This window comes from Acinonyx jubatus, chromosome B1, assembly GCF_027475565.1.
Source record: "Acinonyx jubatus isolate Ajub_Pintada_27869175 chromosome B1, VMU_Ajub_asm_v1.0, whole genome shotgun sequence".
Classification (NCBI taxonomy): domain Eukaryota; kingdom Metazoa; phylum Chordata; class Mammalia; order Carnivora; family Felidae; genus Acinonyx; species Acinonyx jubatus.
The window spans coordinates 43,424,235-43,444,213 of NC_069382.1; the positions used below are offsets into that span (position 1 = coordinate 43,424,235).

The 19,979-nt window shown below is 40.1% G+C and overlaps 1 protein-coding gene across 3 annotated transcripts in view; it reads right to left on the minus strand.

Moving 5' to 3' along the window:
* The window catches only part of ASH2L (ASH2 like, histone lysine methyltransferase complex subunit), a 31,456-nt gene extending 11,686 nt beyond the window's left edge, over window positions 1-19,770 (minus strand). Inside the window, exons 1-11 of one of the 3 annotated variants that reach the window (XM_015076081.3) lie at window positions 19,545-19,770; window positions 18,811-18,877; window positions 18,538-18,683; window positions 14,774-14,862; window positions 14,393-14,487; window positions 9,755-9,850; window positions 9,034-9,129; window positions 7,596-7,671; window positions 6,845-6,862; window positions 5,298-5,391; window positions 4,331-4,548 (exon numbers count right to left, since the gene is read on the minus strand). In XM_015076081.3, the coding sequence (XP_014931567.1) occupies window positions 4,331-4,548; window positions 5,298-5,391; window positions 6,845-6,862; window positions 7,596-7,671; window positions 9,034-9,129; window positions 9,755-9,850; window positions 14,393-14,487; window positions 14,774-14,862; window positions 18,538-18,683; window positions 18,811-18,877; window positions 19,545-19,732 (1,183 nt within the window). In that variant the 5' untranslated portion in view covers window positions 19,733-19,770. Of the gene's footprint in view, window positions 1-4,330; window positions 4,549-5,297; window positions 5,392-6,844; window positions 6,863-7,595; window positions 7,672-9,033; window positions 9,130-9,754; window positions 9,851-14,392; window positions 14,488-14,773; window positions 14,863-18,537; window positions 18,684-18,810; window positions 18,878-19,095; window positions 19,411-19,544 lie in introns of those variants that run through there. The other 2 variants (XM_015076083.3, XM_015076082.3) reach the window with 2 other exon arrangements.
* Window positions 19,771-19,979: the final 209 nt, after the last annotated feature.

The window sequence follows — 19,979 nt, forward strand, 5'->3', positions numbered from 1 at the left end:
GAGGACAAATAAGTGGTCTATGGAGAGGCCCACATGGTGAGGATCTAAGGGCATCCTGTCAAAGCGACATGAGTGAGCCATCTTGGAAATAAATCCTCCAGTCTCTAAGTCCTCAGAGACGGCAGGCTCATCTAAGAGCCTGATCTCAGCCACGTGAATTCTCCTGAGCCAGACCACACAGTCAAGCTGCTCTCAGATTCCCAACCCTCAAAAACCATAGAAAATAATGAACATTTGTAGTCTTAGACTGCTAACTTTTATGTTAATTTGTCAAGCAGCACTAAATAACAACAGAAGGATAATGTCCTTGCTTGTAAGAAATACACAATCAAGTTCTCAAAAACCAGAGGGCATCATGGCAACTTACTCTCAAATGGTTCAAAAAAAAAAAATTTGGTACTGTTCTTACAGCTTTTTTTTTTTTAATTTTTTAACATCTGTTTATTTTTGAGAGAGCAAGACACACACAGCGTGAGCAAGCAAGAGGCAGAGAGAGAGAGAGGGAGACACAGAAACCCAGGCAGGCTCTAGGCTCTGAGCTGTCAGCACAGAGCCCGATGTGGGGCTTGAACTCATGAACCACAACACAATATCATGACCTGAGCCTAAGTTGGACACTTAACCAATTGAGCCACCCAGGTGCCCCTGTTCTTACAACTTTTTTACACATCTGAAATTATTTCAAAATAAAAACATTAAAAGATACAATACAGATTTATCATTAATTTTTATTAGGCTCAGCATGAGTAGCATAAATGGCAAGCATGCATTGCTTTTCCATATATTCTAATAAATGAATTTACTATTAAGGACCAGTGTTCCTACTTTTTCTCCCCTTGTCCAGAATTAAAGCTGTGAAGTATAGTGAAACAAGACAAGTCTCACTTCTTAAAACCTGAAGTCACTTATTTGGCCCTCCCCTACTTGCCCTACTAGCAAAGTATGCTCATCACTACAAGAAGTCAAACAATCCACATATAATGGACATCACACCATGGAATTACATCACTTCACTTCCAAATGACCAGTATCAATACAAGGGTTCATTTCTAGCATGAAATCAAGAAATAACGGGCTTCCAAATGCAATAAATATATGACCTGTTTGGATCCAATTCAAAGAAACAACTGAAAGAAGTGTATTTTAAACAACCGTGGAACTGTGAATGTGGACTGGGTATTAGATCATTAAGGAATTATTATCCATCTTATTTAGGAATAATAATGGTATAATGGTTTCATTCTAAAGAATCCTTGTTAGACACAAATACTGAGGGTTTTTTTTTATATTTATTTTTGAGAGAGAGGCAGAGAGAGAAAGAGCGAGAGCACAAGCGGTAGAGAGGCAGAGAGGGAGACACAGAATCTGAAGCAGGCTCCAGGCTCCGAGCTGTCAGCACAGAGCCCAACACAGGGCTCGGACTCACAAACTGCAAGATCATGACCTGAGCTGAAGTTGGACGCTTAACTGAGTCACTCAGGTGCCCCTAAATACTGAGGTATTTATTGGTGGATAATATGCTATTTGGAACTTGCATTAATACTCTAGAAAAACAAAGACAAAATTCATAAGGTACGCTTGTCTAAAAGTAGTGAGTTTATTATTTTAAGTAGTGAGTGTATTTAAATTCACTTTCACATTCTAAAGGATAATGAAGGCTATTCTGAATAAATCATGTCATTAAAAGAGCTACTAAACATTAAAGAGTTTTATGACAAAAAAGTCATAAAATCAAAAGACAACTGACAAAGTAGGAGAAAATGTTCACAATATGTACCACAAAAAGCCAATATTCCTAGTATATAAAGGGACAGATAATTCAAGGAAACACAAATTAAAACATCACTGGGATATCATTTCTCACTTATGAGACTGGCCAAAGTTAAAACACAGGACAACACATTCTGTTTGTGAGGCCACGCGGAAATAAACACGCTACATTGCTGATGGGAATACAAAATCACACAACCTTCTGAAGGGAAATTTGGCAAGGCTAGCAAAACTACATATATAGTTGCTTATCTTTTGCTCCAGCAATTCTACTTGTGGAATTCTACCTTGAAAACACACCAGCAACAATACAAAACACACATGCTCACGGTTATTCACTGTCTTTTTGTGATTGCAAAATACTAGAAATAATCTAAGTGCCCACAGAATGGCTGAATAAACCAGATACATCCACATAATAATCATGAAGCTAAAAAAATAGAAAACAATTAGGATGATCTCTTCAAAGTGCTGTGGAGTTATGACATGAAGCAAAACGCAAAAGAGTATCTATAGTATGCTGCCCTCCACATACGAAAAAAAGAGATAAAAGGAAATACACATATATCTGCTTATTTGTGCAGAAGAAACACAGCAAAGATAAACTAGAAACTAAAGAGACTGGTTACCTATAAAGGGTAGGTGAGGGGAAAAAAGGGAGAATGGGGTTGCAGGGATGGGGTTGCGTTAACCTTTTCATACAACTTTACTCCTGGAACCACAGTAATGTTTCACACACGCTTCACATAACCCCCTGACACAGACACATAGACACACACACACACACTTTGCCCCTCCCCCGAAAGAGATGGGAGAACATAAAAACAGCATACAAACACTAACAAATGAGCCTGTTATAAATGAGAAACACAAGCACACTGAAGGTGGTGAGAAAGAACAGAATGAATCTAAGTTAACAGTAACTTGAAGGGATACTGCGAGGCCAAAGACAAAGAGCTGTGCGTAAACACTGGAAGCTCGTGAAGGTTTTTCATAGAGGTTAGCAATTCTGAGACTGCTTTATGTGCATATGAGAAGTGAACAAGGGAATACAATGCAGATAGAGTCAGGTGTCTCACAGTTGGAGAAAGAAGTGACAAATAAGGAAAGGTGGAGGCCTGGAACAACCCTGCAAGCATTTGGGAGCCAAGCTATCAGTACAAACTCAGTCTAGCCCTGTACGTATATGCGTCAGTTGGTATACATATACTTTCCTACTTCTGTCGAGGGAGTCTGGAAGTGACACCCATGGAGCATACCTAACACTTAGGTCTTTATTTCTAAACATCATTTTCCAATCAAAGGAACCAGGGCTCTTCAGAGAAATAGCAGATACTTGGCCTGGGGCATGGAAAATACAAGATAAGCCAGGAACATTTTGTGATGCCAGAGAGTAAAGAAGTACTTAAAAAAAAAAAAGATGAGGCTTATCAAAAAAAAAACCACACAGGAACTAACCTAAAGAAGCTCCCAATGGCCAAAGCAGGAATAATTTGAGCAACTAGATAAAGTATACCCCAACAGAATAAAATAAATATCTGAGTTCACACTGATATAAATAATCGAGTAAATAATAAATGGAGAAGAAATAAAAAATCATCAGGCAAACACCATGTCAATAATCACTGCAGCAAAGATCCAGGTACTAAAATTAGTGAGCAAAATATAAACAGAATCCAAAACAGACCTGGGAAAGGTGGCCAGAGACTTACAAATTGTGAGATCCTAGAAAAGAGGCATTAATGAGGAAACTAGTGAAATGTAAATGAAGTCTTTAGTTTCATTACAGCATTTACTAATGTTTACTTCCTGGTTTTGACAACTATCAATCCTATAAGATGTTACCATTAGAAGCTTGAGGAGGAGATGTTACCATTAAAACTATTATTTTTGTAACTTTACTGTAAGTTTAAAATTAGTTCAATAAGGGCACCTAACTGGCTCAGTCAGTAGAGCACGCAACTCCTGATCTTGGGGTTGAAAGTTTGAGCCCCATGTTGGGTACAGAATTACTTAAAAAATAAAAAATAAAATTAAAAAAATAATAAGTTCAAAATAGAAAAGTTAAAAAAAAACCCATATATATATATATATATATATACATATATATATATATATATATATATATATATATATATATGTATATATACAAATGGCTAGAGCTTAAAGGAAGACAACAAGGAAATTATTTCTTGTGTGTTCAGCTGAGTCTAGTTAGAACTAGGCGGCAGAGGAGTGGTAAAAGACCGACATGTATATCTAATTCTAAACTGGACAAAGCTGAGGACAATATTCAAAGTAACATCTGGGTCCAACATGAACATTATTATTTTAAAGGTGTTTTTAAGTTTGTTTTTGTTTTTTTGAGAGAGAGGGAGAGATGGAGACAGGGAGGGTGAGAGACAGAGAATCCCAAGCAGGCTCCATGCTATCAGCACAGAGCTTGATGCGGGGCTTGATCTCATGAACCGTGAGACCATGACCTGAAACAAGAGTCAGACACTAAACTGACTGACCCACCCAGGCACCCCCCGACATTGAGTATTAATATGTTACATACCTCGATCATGTAGGGCTAACAAAACCCGTTCATATAAGCAGGCTCTGTAGAGGTCTCCAGGAATAGGTTTTCCTGCCCAGCAGTCAAGTTCAAGTTTCTCAGGGTCAGGGGCATGGGGATCAGGCTCAGCTAGAATATACCGATAGCCGTCTTTGTTAAATGGGTGTTCCAAGGGGTAGCCATGAGGGGGAAGGCGCTGAGCAGAAAACAAAGGATCACTGCAGAAAGGAAAAAAATAATATCAAGAAACTAAAACCCCCTTAGCTCAAATGGCTTCAATTCTTTAAGAAGGACATCTGATTTATTAGATTTCAGCAGGAATACATGCAATTTCACACATGCTTTTCATTGCTCAAACAGAGGATCCTGCCCTCTGCAGGTAAAACAGGGAAACAAAAAGCATCCGCTTTTAAATTTAGCAAAGTAGTTTTGGTCAAATTACTCTAGCCTGTAGGAATAGCTATGAAAAGGAGGCAGTATGTCCTAAGGGGAAAGTAAGGAAGAAGGGGAACAAGGGTGATTTCCTTTATTATGTTAATTACTAAAACTAATGAACAGAAACTCAGAGATAAGACTGGGAGTACTTACAATCTTAAATAAGAAAAGACCAGGATTTACTGAATAAAGAGAAGGGAAGAGGCTTGAGGGCAGAGGCACACAGCTGAAGTAAAAGAGATAAAGTTCAATCCTTTCTCAGGATGTCTTAACAGCATTGAACTCTACTCCCCAGGCAATGCGCCCCAGGTGCTGCCCCAGCACTCCCCTAACAAAACAAATGTGTAAACTTCGATTCCCAGCCTGGCATTATTTTATCCCTCAAAGCGCTCAAGATTTGAGAAAAATGGACAGGCTTTTTAATCTCAGACACCTGAGCTACTGAAGAGTGCAGCTCTGTTCCCTCTGATGGGCTGTGCCAGCACCAAAGATGGCCTAACAGTGGTGAGTGCGAGTGGGTGTTTCTGCCCACCTCCGGGCCTTCTTGGTGGTCCCCGCGGTCCCTCCATCTTGCTGCTTGCGCTTCGCTCCTCTTCCTTTTCCACTGCTTCCTGCTGCAATTCCCCCTTTGAAGAGAAGGCAGATCACTTTCAATAAGCTGTCACAGAAGCTTCATGTGGATGTGGAAATTCCATGGTGACTAACACTCCTGTCGTGCATTTGTGTAACACCACACACAGGAGGATTTCCTTCCTGAAAGCATATTGGGGTTTCACCCTGGTTCTGAGAGAGTCGGCTGAAGGTCTCACAGCTCAGAATATTGGGTTCTGGCAGTAAGCTCAAATGAACCTAGCACTAATGACACCTGTGTTACACATTCAACCTTCCTTTCTTAAGGAACTGCAACTACTGGTACACTTTCTGAGGATGTGACACAAATGCATTTGCGCGCATTCAGACTCCAAACACCCACATCTAAAAACAACTGCAAGGATAAAATTTGTTTTCCACCCAAATCAATACGAACACCCACAACGAATATCCTCACTACAAGTAGATGTTCACTCACTTGATCTATGCAGGATATATTCCATAAACATAATAAAGGCACAGTATCTGCTAAAGCACTTAACTCGAATACCCAACAAGACAAAGGTACATAAAACATAGAAAACAGAAACAAAAATACTAAAAAGGTGTTTCTCTCCAGTGCTGCTAGGTATCCACTCTGGTTGTTCATGACCCAAGTACAAAGGCTTTAAATTTAGTAGGCAACTTTTACAATTAAGATTGTGCCAATGCATAAAATTCAGGTCAGACTAACCCAGCTTGTGGAATTAAGAGCGAGTATCAATAAAAAATTTACATATTTTATGCAAAAAATAATTTAGCAACGTACTAAGGCCACAAGGAATACTACCTAGTGATTTCTGAAATAGGTACTTTGAAGTTTTTGTCCAGTTCTGTCTTTCCTATCAATTTGTTTTTCTGTCAGAAAATGTCCCTGAACTGCAGGAAAACACCTTTATGGTAACAACTGCATAGAGTACTGTATCTTAATTTGGGGCAAGCTTGGAAATTCTCAGCAGTTCTGCTGGAATAAAAAGGATCAAGACATTGAGAGCAGGTCATATTCTGCATATACAGGACCAGATTGATGCAGAACTTCCTTTTACGAACACACCATGTATTATTCCTATTTTTCATTTTTAAAAAGGTTTAATGTTATGCTGTTGCAATATCAATTTGAGTTTGTGTTACCTTAAAAGACTATGGATTTCTTACTGTTATTGGTATTTTAATTAATTTGAAAGAGAAGTTTTAGAACCATCTTGAACAAGACGCACTATATTAAGGTGACTGCTGGCCATGTTAGGCAGAATATGACAACGTACAAGCTTTTAATTACTAACATTCAACTGGAACTATGGTTTCATATCAAGTGCTATTGCCATCATTTCACGATGCTTTAAAATTTTAATCTAGTTTTAGCTTCTACCACAACTCAGCAAAAAGCGTTTTCCAAACCACATAATACTTAAGTCTGAGAGGATGAAAGAAGACAGAGGAGGAATTCACCTCCAAAAGAGACTCCACCTGTAAGAACAGAAGTGGCACCATGTATTTGTCAAATTTTAACAATTAAAAAGGGAAAAAATGGTGTAAAAAGATAAACAATACAGTTAGCTATTTCCAACCCATCTCAGAATATTAGTGACAGTGGAAATGATTACACATTTAAGATGCTACTGCACCAAAGGACAAGTTAATGTTGCCAAGTGTTAGATGAATAGCTAGTTGCCTCCCAGCTACCCCAACCTTTGTTAGATTACCATTAGTAATAAAGTCCATTCCTGTCATTAGGTGGATTACTGACAGAAAAACATCTACAGCTAGTGATCAGTACAGAAACGCTGTCATGGGAATAAGCTGAAGTTTCAGGGCAAGAACAATTAGAAGATGGGCAGAGGAAGTCTGTTAAATAACAGCTGAATTAGCAGTAAGAGAGAACAACCAAAACCACACTGGGTGTCAGTGATAAGGATATAGATGGGGAGTCTAAGATAATAAGCACAGTAAATCTGACTTTAAACCTGTACTTTGTTTTATGCTAAATCTGTTTCACTTAAGACCAAACTGTGGTGTAAAGGAACAAACAGTTCTCCACTACCATCTGTCAAATCTTTGGCCAGCTTCACAAAACTGAGGTTTGGACTGTAAAGCATCTTTCTAAATATCCAGTTAAGAGTCAACCCAAAGGATGCCCAATTCTAGGCATATTTGGATCCAACAGCTTACAAATATTTCATCGAGACATTTAAACACTTACCATTTAGATTCCCGCTTGTAGACACAGCGCTGCTTTGTTTTTGGTTGTCATAAGCAGGACCAATGTTACTAAGATCCTAGAGGGAAAAACATTCAATTATAAAGGGAGGCTATATAATCAAACCTATCTGGCAATGCTCAAAAAACCAGGAAATCCTAGTAGAATGTGAATCAAAACTGACAATCCTAAGAAGCCTGAAATTTACAGGGGTCCAAACCTGGATGCTTCAGAGATCAACAAGTAACATGTGTGAGGCAGGCCAAGTGTAAGGATCGAAGTTGTTAACAGTGAATTGGCAGGGGGCGGGGCGGGGGGGGGGGGGGGTGTTGGAGCGGGAGATGGCAAACAGGAGTGCATGAATGCTATTTTCTCAGCCCCCTGTGGGAATTCAGGCCCACTGTAATCAGATCTTCTCATTCTAGAAGAAAAGACAGAAATCTGAATTTCTGCCCCCAGCACATTAAGTTAACAAATGCTTGATTCATCTACCCTAAGAAAACTCTGGTAACCTGACTGATTCACATGAGCCTGTTTTGTAGAGTCGCCTGACCACAGATAAGGGGAGCCAAGCAACTGCGAAGAAGGGACCAGGAGTGAACAAAAGTAACCTCTGTGAGGACATGCCCCAAGATCCCTCCACCCCACGTCATCATCCTTTATGCTGTCATTTTTTAAGCACGCGTCCCATGAAGAGGCTTGATTCCTTAATGTGCACGCCCAGAAAGGAAGAGACCTCCTTTTGTCCCTATATCAAATCAGCATATTCCATTCAACCTACATACCACCCCGTGACATCCTGACTCCTACCGTTAAAGGCACCCAACCCACACCCTTTGTGAAGGCCGATTTGAGAAATTTTCTCCCATCTCCTTGCTTCGCACCCTGCGATAAAACCCTTTCTGCTACAAAACCGGTGTCAGCGTTTGGCTTATGTGCATCATCGGGCAATGGGTCCTCACAGAGTAACATTTCTATGTGAAACCTTTAACTTTCAATGCTGGCAGATCAAACATTTCAAGGCACAGCTGAAAGATTTGGCCTCCTGAGATGCCAAATGTGACCCATCGAACAAAGAGTGGACATTTTCTTTCTCCTCAATTGTTCACCACAAATTTCTCTTAATAACACATTTTGAAGAGTAAAATTTGAGATGGAAAGGAAATTAGAAATAACTTGGCCCAGCATATTTGTGTTACAAGTGAGGAAATTAAAATTAAAAAAGATAAAAATGATATGCAAAAGGTTGTAATGTTAAGGGGAAGAACCACAACTAAAACACTAGTCTCCTGGTTTAAGGTAGGGGTTTTTCTCCCCACACATGACAATAACTGCTTACTTGGGGCTCACCACGTTAGAGGCCTGGAATGGCCTGCAGCAAACAGACAAATGTAAACAAAACCTGATTCTGTCTCCAAATCAAAAGGGGAATATAAAGTACCTGATCCAAAAGTCCAAATTTGGGGTAATCTTCTTCTGGGTCCTTACTCCCGGGATCAGGATGTTCCTTTACTAAGAATACATCTCTTTCTTTACTCTAAAAGGAAGCAGTATTTTAGCGTTACCGGAAATTTTATACTTCAAAGTAGTATCGAATGGATGATCAACGAGCAACTCCAATTCCTAAGTGTAATCTCCCCAAATGATAGTATTGCTTTTCCCTCTGATTAGAAAATACACGACCATCAAAAAATTCAAACAGAGGAACTTGAAGAAATGAGAGCCAAAGTCCTTTGGAATCCTCCCCTATCCCTCCACCTCACAGATATAAGTTAGCACTGTTAACAGCTTGCTGTGGCCTTCTCCCCAGGTACTCTCTTTAATTCTAAGGACAATGTTTAGAACAGTGTTGTTTTTGTTTTTAAATCAAAGGGAAAAACAGTCTGCCATGTCAATATAAATTATACTTGCAAAAGCACAGTGGACCAAGGTTCCCCTGTCGTGTATAAAACGACATTGATGTTCACTTCAGACACAACTTGGTGATTGTGCGAAAACTATTAAACTTTACAATCAGTGATACCTCACTGTCCAAGATTTAAAACTAAGTTGTTCTCATTTTCTTAGTCATCACGTTATTTCAGTGAGACTAAAACAGATTTAATACTTACAAAGAACACGGATTTTTGAAACGTCAAGTCTGATCATTTTGGTCTACTCACCATTGTTTTAACAATATTATTTGGCCAGGTCATTTTCCCAGGTCTCTGTCTGGTCGTCATGCACTCCCAGTATTTATCAATAAACGGTATGATATCCTAATTTTTTAAAACAAAATATATTAAGAGTTCTATAGTTGCTTTCAAAGTTATACTCACAAAAATGGAATGAAAACTGCAGCATTTTCAAAGAGCTTGTCAGAATCGAGAGAAAAATCCACGTTTAGTTTTTTCATGATTAAACAAATACATAATTGCATGCAAACAATATACAGATTGTGAGGAATTTCATATAAGTATATACAAGTCTTAGCCTCAGAAGGTTTACAATCCAGTTGGAGGGAAAGATCCACCCCATTCCCTTGGGTGACATTTGGACAATAACTCCCAAGTGATTCTCTCTCCTGAGCTCCTGTTTTACCTGCTTCTAACATCTCTATTTGGTCATCCCAAAGGCACCTCAAACTTCTTGTTACAAAACTAAACTTTGTATCTCAACTCATAAATCTGCTCTGCAGATCTCTATTCTTGCTCTTAATGCTCAGAATCACCTACCTCCTAGAATCACAAGCTAGAAGCCAAGGGCATCATCCTTGATTCTTCTCTTGTGCACAACCATCACATCTAAACCGACACCAAATGAATTTTAAGATTTCAGAAAATTTCTCACCCATAAGGTCTCTTCTATCCCCACTTCTCTGATTATTATCCTCACCAGTTCTTGCTGACATGACTAAACAGATATCTGAGCTTGACCTTGACATCGACCTTCCCCCACTGTCACCATTCTGCCAAAGTCCATCAGAGTTAGAGTCTACCACCAAAACCTTCCACCGCTTAGTTCCATGAAATGACAACCAAATCTTTACCAAAAGGAACTATTTGGAGTGCCTGGCTGGCTCAGTCAGTGGAGTGTGTGGCTCTTGCTCTGAGGTACAAATTCAAGCCCCATGTCAGATGTAGAATTTACTCAAAAAAAAAAAAAAAATCTTTAAATAAATAAAAGGAACCAGGGTCGAATCAGGGAAAGTAGAAGGGAAATCTGGAATATTCTCTTGTTCCAGAAAGTAAGGAAGAGTTCAAAAACCCATAGGGACATATCAAAAAGTGCAGGCATCAGACTCAATGGGGATATACTGATCAAATCTGAGCACCAGAAATCAGAAATCCACAAATTGGGGCACCTGGGTAGATCATTTGGTTAAGCCTCCAACTCTTGAGTTCGACTCAGGTCATGATCTCACAGTTGGTGACATCAAGCCCTGCGTCAGGCTCTGCACTGAGGGTGCAGCCTGCTTGGCACTCTCTCTCTCCTTTTTCTCTGCCTCTCCACCTCTCTCTCTCTCTCTCTCTCACTCTCTCTCCCTCCCCCTGCCTCCCCAGTCTCTCTCAAAAATAAACAAACTTAAAAAAAATAATCCACAAATCTGCAGGGATACTTTAAAAAAAAAAAAAAAAAAAAAGATGGACAGAAAGGAAAACTCTCTTAACAGAAGAATTGCAAGTAACAAATGTATTCTTTTTCACAATGACCACTCTATTAACTGATTCAGGCTAGGATAATCAGGCTAGTTGCTAAAACCATTGCTTGAAGGGGTCCCAATGAGACATTTACACAATCTCAACACATCACCACACAGACTGCTTAATAATTACAAAGACAAAAGGTCCCTTTACAATGGAGAAATCTGATAGATACCTCCTCTTTACCCAAGTAATCAAATTTAAGGTCATTAATAATAAAACAAACCAGTATTTTATGCCTCCTGATGTGATACAAGGAAAAAATACACTATACATACATTATCTACATAATATTCTTGCCAAAAATGTTTAACCTGAACTTTATCATAGGGAAACAATCAGATAAATGCAAACAGAAGAATCACGCCAAACAACTGTCTGGGCTCCCCCAAATTTTAAATGTCATAGCAGACTGGGGTGCCTGGCTGAGTCAGTTGGAGAAACACACAACTCTTGATCTCGGGGCCATGAGCCCCACATTGGGTGTAGAGATTACTTTTTTTTTTTTAATTTTTTTGGGGTTTATTTATTTTTGAGAGACAGAGAGAGAGGACGAGCAGAGGAGGGGCAAAGAGAGAGGGAGACACAGAATCTGACACAGGTTCCAGGCTCTGAGCTGCCATACAGAGCCCAATGTGGGGCTCGAACTCACGGACCGTGAGATCTTGACCTGAGCTGAAGTTGGATGCTTAACCAACTGAGCCACCCAGGCATCCCTGGGTGTAGAGATTACTTAAATAAATAAACTTTATAAAGAAATAAACTTTATAGAGAAATAAGTAAATAAATGTATGTCACAGCAGACCAAAAAAACAAAGTAAAATAATGGTTCAGGAACCATTTTAGATTAAAGACAAAAAAGACATTACAGGGCACCTGGCTGGCTTGGTTGGTAGAGCATGCAACTCTTAATCTCAGGGTTGTGAGTTCCAGCCCCATGTTGGGCATGGAACCTACTTAAAAAAAAAAGAGCAAGAGAGACATTACAACTAAATGTAATGTGAAATCTTTGCCTGTATCCTGGATAGAGAAAAAAAGCTATGGAGGATATTAAAATGATAATTAACAATGAGAAAATATAATTATATACTTTATATAAAAAATAAAAACTATATATTAGATAGTAGTATTACATCAACATTAAGTTTTCTGAGTATGATCACTGTACTATGGTTATGGGAAAATACTGGGTATAGTATTCAGTTTAGTCTCATATAACTTAGGGAGATAAAGCAAATGCAGTAAAATATTAATAACTGGCAAATCTAGGAAAATAACTAACAGATGGTTCACTGTACTATCTGAATTTTTCTATGTTTGAAATTTCAAAATAAGAATTTGGGAGGAATAAAAAAACCAGAAAAAACGCAAATCTAATCATAACACATCTCTACTTCAGGAATAAAAAGGAGGTGAGAGGGCTGTCTGACTACTCCAGCCTGCAGGATTAAGTCCTAACTTCTATTCAGTAGAAAAGCCCTTACAGGTCTGATCCCAACTATATTGGTCTCACCATATACCCTATGCCAGTGTCTTTCAAACTGTAGACTGCAATCTATTAGTAGGTTATAAAATCAATTCTGTAAGTCAAAACTAGCACTGACTAGAACAGAAAATAACAATGCAGAGGAAAAAGAGTGGAGGGTAAGCACTGTTCAGTGAAAAAAAATTTTTTTTCAAGTTTATTTTGAGAGAGAGTATGTGTGCACACACATAACAAGGGAGGGACAGTGAGAGGCAGAGAGAGAATCCCAAGCAGGCTCTGTGCCGTCAATCTCACAGACCACCTCACAGACTGTGAGATCATGACCTGAGTGGAGATCGAGAATCCGAAGCATAACCAACTGAACCACCTAGGCACCCGTGTTTGGTGAAATTTTTATTTATTTTTCAAGATTTTATCTTTTATATTTTTTGAATTTTTAAAAATATTTGTTATTTATCTTTGAAAGAGAGAGCGTGAGTGGGGGAGGGACAGAGAGAAAGAGAGGGAGAGAGAATCATAAGCAGAGAGAATCCACACTGTCAGCACAGAGCCTGACGTGGGGCTCGATCTCTCAAACCATGACATCATGACCTGAGCAGAAATCAAGAGTTGGATGCTTAACTGAGCCACCAGGGACCCTTAAAGATTTTATTTTTAAGCAATCTCTACCTACGCCCAACATGAGACTCGAACTCAAGATGCTCTACTGACTGAGCCAGCCAGGTGCCCCTTGTTTCAGCTTAAATGAAAGTGGGCAGGTATGAATGTATAGTAGGCATAAGGTAAACTCCATCGTTCTAAAATTTACTTAATTTTCATATTTTCTTACCGTGAATCACAGTAGGAAAGACTCATGGGTGGGCTAGTCGTCTAATTTTGAGTCCTGACTTCAGTTGTGTGGTTTTGCAGTTTAATAATAAAGGATAATTCGTTTAAATAAAAGGCATGTATAAACCTACCCCCTTCCCTCTGACAAAATCTATAATAATCGTCTATAAAAACAGTTAAACTGGGCTGAGAAGGTTCAGCTCGAGATCTGATTTTTTTTCCTGGTTAAGTTTATTTTTGAGTAATCTTTATGCACAATGTGGGGCTCGAACTCAAGACCCTGAGATCGAGAGTCACATGCTGTACTGACTGAGCCAGCCAGGCACCCCCTCAAGATTTTTTTTTTTTAAGTTTGAGAGAGACAGAGATAGCGCCAATAGGGGAGGGGCAGACAGAGAGGGAGAGAGAGAGAATCCGAATCAGGCTGTCAGCACAGAGCCCGACATGGGGCCAAAGTCACGAAACCGTAAGATCATGACCTGAGCCGAAACCGAGTCAGACACTTAACCAACTGAGCCACGCAGGTGCCTCAAGATCTGATTATTAATTGGGGGATAGACAGTTGTTTGCTTCTATAAAGCCAACCAAAACTATTTAAGGATTCCCCCAACTAATAATTTAGCCAACTGACATAATGTGCACATATTAGAAGTTAGTAAATCACATGAAATCAGTAACAACCACTGAATCTACAGTCATATATTCATAAAAATTGGGGGCAAAGTACTCATTGTTAAAGAGTATATTTAGATGTTCTACCTGATTCTTTGGCATAATTGCAATTACATTAATCTCTTCTCTACCTTATCTTTGGAGAACATGGTTTTTGGATGTTCATCTTGTGTTCGAGACTGCCAAGTTAGGTTGGCCAAAGCACTAAGGCACATTTCTTTCAAGTCTGTTAAAAAGAAAAAGGAAGAAAAAATTATCTATAGTATTATAGTCATGTTACCTAAAGGATATTCAACTAGGTGATCCACAAGTTAACAATTATAGCAGCAAAAAAATAAGAGTCATGATTTTACCTGAAGTGGACCATAGCCATTATTTGGAGCTAAACTCCAATGTTACATAACTTTTACCGGCTACTAGGCAGGAGTTCCCTGATCCTGCTAAGCCCAAATCTCTTTTCTTTTGCAGCTACCCAGAGGACAATTTTGCGGCACTCGTGAGTTTGTTCTTACTTGCTTGCTTCCGGAGGAAATAGGTATTCCCACTATGATGGCACACGTTGCAATGAAAACTGTAGTTGGTCATGAAAGGCAGACAGGATCTGCAGAACAGCCAGATTAAAAAATCAGTGAACTTCTAAATACACACTTCTTTGTAGAAGTAAATCAACTGAATCGACAGGGATCCCTTCCCTGCAGTGAAAATAATAATGTTAATATATTAATATATGATTAAAACTTACAAAGGTCATCAAAACCAAAACAGGGCTTATATTTTCACAAATACCTGGATTTTTCTGTTAAAACATTTAATAAGATATTATCTATCATAGTAGATAATTCAGCACCAGGAAGATTATCACTGTTGCCTTGTCCAAGCTAGTTTATTATAGTATGTAAGCACCTAAAAAGAGCATGCCAGGCCAGTTGTGGAAGACAAAGTAGTCTCTTTAAATATAGTTACATGCAAATATTTGTATGTAAATTATATTTAAATATATACAACTCTAATTTACACACAGACATTTATACATTTAAATACTTAAATATCTCTTTAAAAGGCCAATAATACTGCTGGAAAGGGCAGACAGAAGATATGACAAGATTAATTAAAAATGTAAATAATTATTCAAGAAGACAACACGTAAGTCACAAAACATTACTTGTCTCAGTACCAAAGGAATCCTACAGGTGATAATTACTCCAGAGGAGTTTTAAGGATCCAAGTAGTAACTTCAGATTTAAGAGTTAGAAATATTTTGGAGAACGTAAGTTATGAACTAGATTTGGGAAGATGAGTTGGTTTTCTTTTGTCTAAGTGAACTATATACAGAGATGAGAAAGGCCAACAAGGGGGCAGAGGAGCAAACTGCTGTAGATAAGTTTGTCCCAGAGAGGGGATTTGGAAGAAAAAAAGAAAAAAAGAAAAAAAAAATAAAGAAAAATAAAAAAGGCTTGAAAGGCAGGAAGTGCAAGGAGCCAGGTAGAGTTGGATTTTTTCTGTGGGTAATGGGAACTCCTTGAAGGGGAAGTGACATGGTTAAAATTTTAAGTGACAGGTTGGGTCTGAAGGAAGAGATGAGAAAAAGCAAATGTAGGGGCACTTGGGTGGCTCAGTCAGTTAAGCATTAGACTCGACTTTGACTCATGTCATGATCTTACAGTTTGTGAGTTTGAGCCCCAAGTTGGGCTCCGCACTGACAGAGCAATTAACAGAATGAGCCACCCAGGCACCCCTACGTAAGACACTTTTGTAGCAGTTCCAGCAGAAGGCAAAGAAGGCCTCACTTAGGGTGAAAGAATAAAAACGGAAAGGACAAGCCCATATACAAGAGAAAAAAATTGGTAAAGCTTGGTGACTGATTAGATATGGAAGATGGGGCAGGGGAAAGGAAGTGAAAGGAGTTCTAACTATTAAGACTGCTTGTATCACAAAGATATCTCCTCAGAAGTGAGTTTGGGGGCAAGTGAAAACTTGTCTGTATTGTATAAGGGGGCCTTACTCTTTTTTTTGTTTTTAGTATTTATTTTTGAGAGAGAGAGCAAGAGAGAGCTAGCGCACGGGAGGTGGGGAGGAGGGAGGGGCAGAGAGAGGGAGACACCGGGAAATCGCAGGCTCCAGGCTCTGAGCTGTCAGTACAGAGTTCCACGCTGGGCCTGAACTCACAGAACCAGGAGACCATGACCTGAGCTGACGTCAGGCGCTTAAGTCACTGAGCCACCCAGGTGCCCCAGGAGACCTTAGTCTTAACAAGGAGAAAGTAATAGAAAAATACAAGACTGGTTTAGGTTGTAAGAGAAGAAATCAAAATAAAAGCAGATTTATCTGGACTCAACTGAAACTTGCTTTAAGTATCCTCAAAGAGAAGGTTCCCAAATGTGTGTCTATTGTCACCACTCAAGAAATTAAGAAACATTCTTGTGAATGTTAAGACTGAATTCCCTTGCCTTTACCTTGCTCTTGAACCCTTTCTGTTCAACAGCCCACCATGATAAAATCACCTACAGAAAGTAAAGCCTCAAACTAGAGACATGTAGAAGTATAGTTATTAATTCAAATATAATCAGGTATTCACAGCAGCCTTTTTCCTACCCTGACTAGCTCCCTTCCTCCATCTCAGCTGTGAAAGACAATCCGTCTCACCTAGTTGGGCTTTAGGTGTAACTTCTCAAATTCAGGTACAAACTGGTTTCTACCAAAACTCTTGAACTGTGGTTTGCTTCTTCCCTAGATCACCCCAAGTTAGCTCTCTAGTAAATTTCCTTTCCTAGGCTCTGTCTATCCAAATAAATTCTCTTTGGCCAAAGCGGCCAGATTTTAGTTGGGTCTTATCTAAGTGACCAGCTTTGCTTATCTTGTATACTTTCCCTATAGATCCTTCTACCAAGATCAATTCTTTCTTCCAGATCCTTCAGTATTTTTTTTAAAACACTGTATCCTAGATCACTAATCACATGTTAATTAGAACATTAGCATTTCTAAAGTGCCCTACAACTTTTTAATTAGAAAGCACACAATAAATTATAAAGGAAGGCGGTTCCTCGACAACCCACCCAAGAAGGAAGAATTTCAAAATAGTGCAGCCTTATTTTGAGGCAGTCTTATCTGAATTTACTTGCACAATAAGAACCATAAAAAACACCAAAGAGAGCCATCAGTACAATGATTTCCATAGACAGTATGTCAATATCAAGCACTTGCTAGCTGTTGGCTAACTCCCTGCAATAAAGCAAAAATTCTTTTACTTTCAATCAATCATAAAGTGATTTTGATTTATTAGAAGAGGTAAAAGATAGGAAATATGTTTTGCTGAGAAGTGAACACAGAATACTTAAAGGGAGTGAGTTTGAAGCCAAAAGGGAAAAAAGGATCGCTCAAGCATGAAGAGTCACTGGTTATCTCAAATTTTTGACAACAGGCCTTGTCCACCATATACACCAACCCTCTCCCCAAAATCCGTAATACCAAATACAACATCTAAATGCTACTGTCCCATAACTGTTTATATAATGCTTCGTAATTGTATGGTTTTGTCTCCTAACCAGGTTGTAAGCTCAAAGCAGGGAGAATACCTATCATTGTACCTATTAGGGCTCGACCCTCAATAGATAGAAAACAGTTCAGATTATTAAAACAATTCTTGATTCAAATCCTACTACTCACTGAAGGTGAGGTTAGAAGACATAGGAAATAATATGCTTTTATATTTGCCTACAAATTATTATTCAACTGTTGAACATACTGAAATTTATTTTAAAAAGCGATTTTTTTTAATTTTTAAAATTTTTTTTTAACGTTTATGTATTTTTGAGACAGAGAGAGACAGAGCATGAATGGGGGAGGGTCAGAGAGAGAGGGAGACACAGAATCCAAAACAGGCTCCAGGCTCTGAGCTGTCAGAACAGAGCCTGATGCGGAGCTCGAACTCACCGACCGTGAGATCATGACCTGAGCCGAAGTCGGACACTCAACCGACTGAGCCACCCAGGCGCCCCTAAAAAGCGATTTTTTTAAGCATTTTTTTAAATGTTTATTTACTTTTGAAAGAGAGACAGAGCATGAGCGGAGGAGGGGCACACAGAGAGAGAAAGAGACACACACACATAGAATCCGAAGCAGGCTCCAGGCTCTGAGCTGTCAGCAAAGGGCCCAATGCAGGGCTCAAACTCACAGACCGCGAGATCATGACCTGAGCCGAAGTCGGACATTCAACTGACTAAGCCACACAGGTGCCCCTTAAAAGCGATTCTTAACGAAGATTACAAAAAATACTCACGAAGTATCTATGCCAAAGGTGTCCGCTGTGAACCATTTTGTACATATGCCACACTGCAGCTCTACCTCTCCTAACTGTCGGCCATTCTCTTCATCCACGGAGCCCGCCTGAGTATCCATCACCTCTGAAGTGTCCCCAGCACCTTCCTGTGTCCACACAGCAATTAGAGAATCAGGTCAGTTGATCCTATTGTATTTAACTCACTTAAAAACTTAAAACAAACAAAAAACAGAACCTATTTTGCCTTGCATACATCCAAAAAGAAATACTTACTAGTGTATCTTTTCCATTAGAAGATTCAGTCTCCAAACCACCACCTACATCAACTGAATTTGCATCCCTACAAGATAGTGAAAGTACTCAAGTGAGAATCTTCAAGGGAAACAAACCTCAAAACGCCTATGCCTAAGGATAATGATCAAAGTACAGGTGAACTTCACACTCCTACAGCTTTTTCAGCTAAGCCTATTCTCTCAGCCTGGGTGCCCAGGGTTAGGAAGAATACGACCAAGACAGACGCAGGCCCATAGGGCAGAGGGAAGCCTAATCTGTCCTTACTGACAAATCTACAGGAGATGGAATTAGTCCTGGGGGAGGTTCGCCTAGATGCAGCTCTCCCACTCTTGTTTTCAGAGGAACCGTTACTTCTTCCAGTCCGGCAATGCAAAGTGGTTTCTCCTCTGGGATATCTGAGGAGTTTCTGCTATAAGAGTGAGCTACCAGACCTCTCAGGAGCCTGAGAGAGAACAAGAACCTTGACTCTCAGGACCCGCGAAAGGTACGGAAAGGGGCGTAGTTACAGACACAGTTCAGAGGGGAGGGAGAAGGGGACGGGCCAAGCGGCGGGCGGGACTACAGTCCTGGAAGGCGGGGGGGGGCGCAGGGTGAGACGTTGGCTGCAGGGCCTAGGTTCGGAGGGTGCGGCAGGAGAGTTCCAGGGAGCCGCGGGACTCCAGGAGGGGTGGGCCTCCCTCCCAGTGTCCCCCTCGGGCTGCAGGACATCTTACCCACTTTCTGCCTCTCCAGAACCGGGTTCTGCTGCTGGAGCAACAGATGTTCCCTCTCCAGCCGGGGCAGTTGCCACCGCTACCACCGGTTTTGTCTCCCCTTCTTCTGCCACTGTTGCATTTGCTGCCGCTGCTGGGCCGGGTCCTGCATCCACTCCAGGTCCCGGTCCGGTTCCCGCCGCCGCCATCACTGCCGCCTCCCAGAGTTCTCGCGAGAATACGCTCTCCGTCTCGCGTGAGTTGCTGACTGGCTTTGTAATCTTCAAACAGTAAACGCATTTGGTGGGTCCACCGCTTGCCTTGACGAATGGGCCCTCCAGGCCCACTTTAAGGTCGGGCAGGCGGAGGCGGGCAGGGTCCTGGGATTTGGAGTGGTAGCCACAGAGCTAGGAGAAGGCGGAGGTACTAGTTTGATTTCCTCCAGGGCTCACTTCG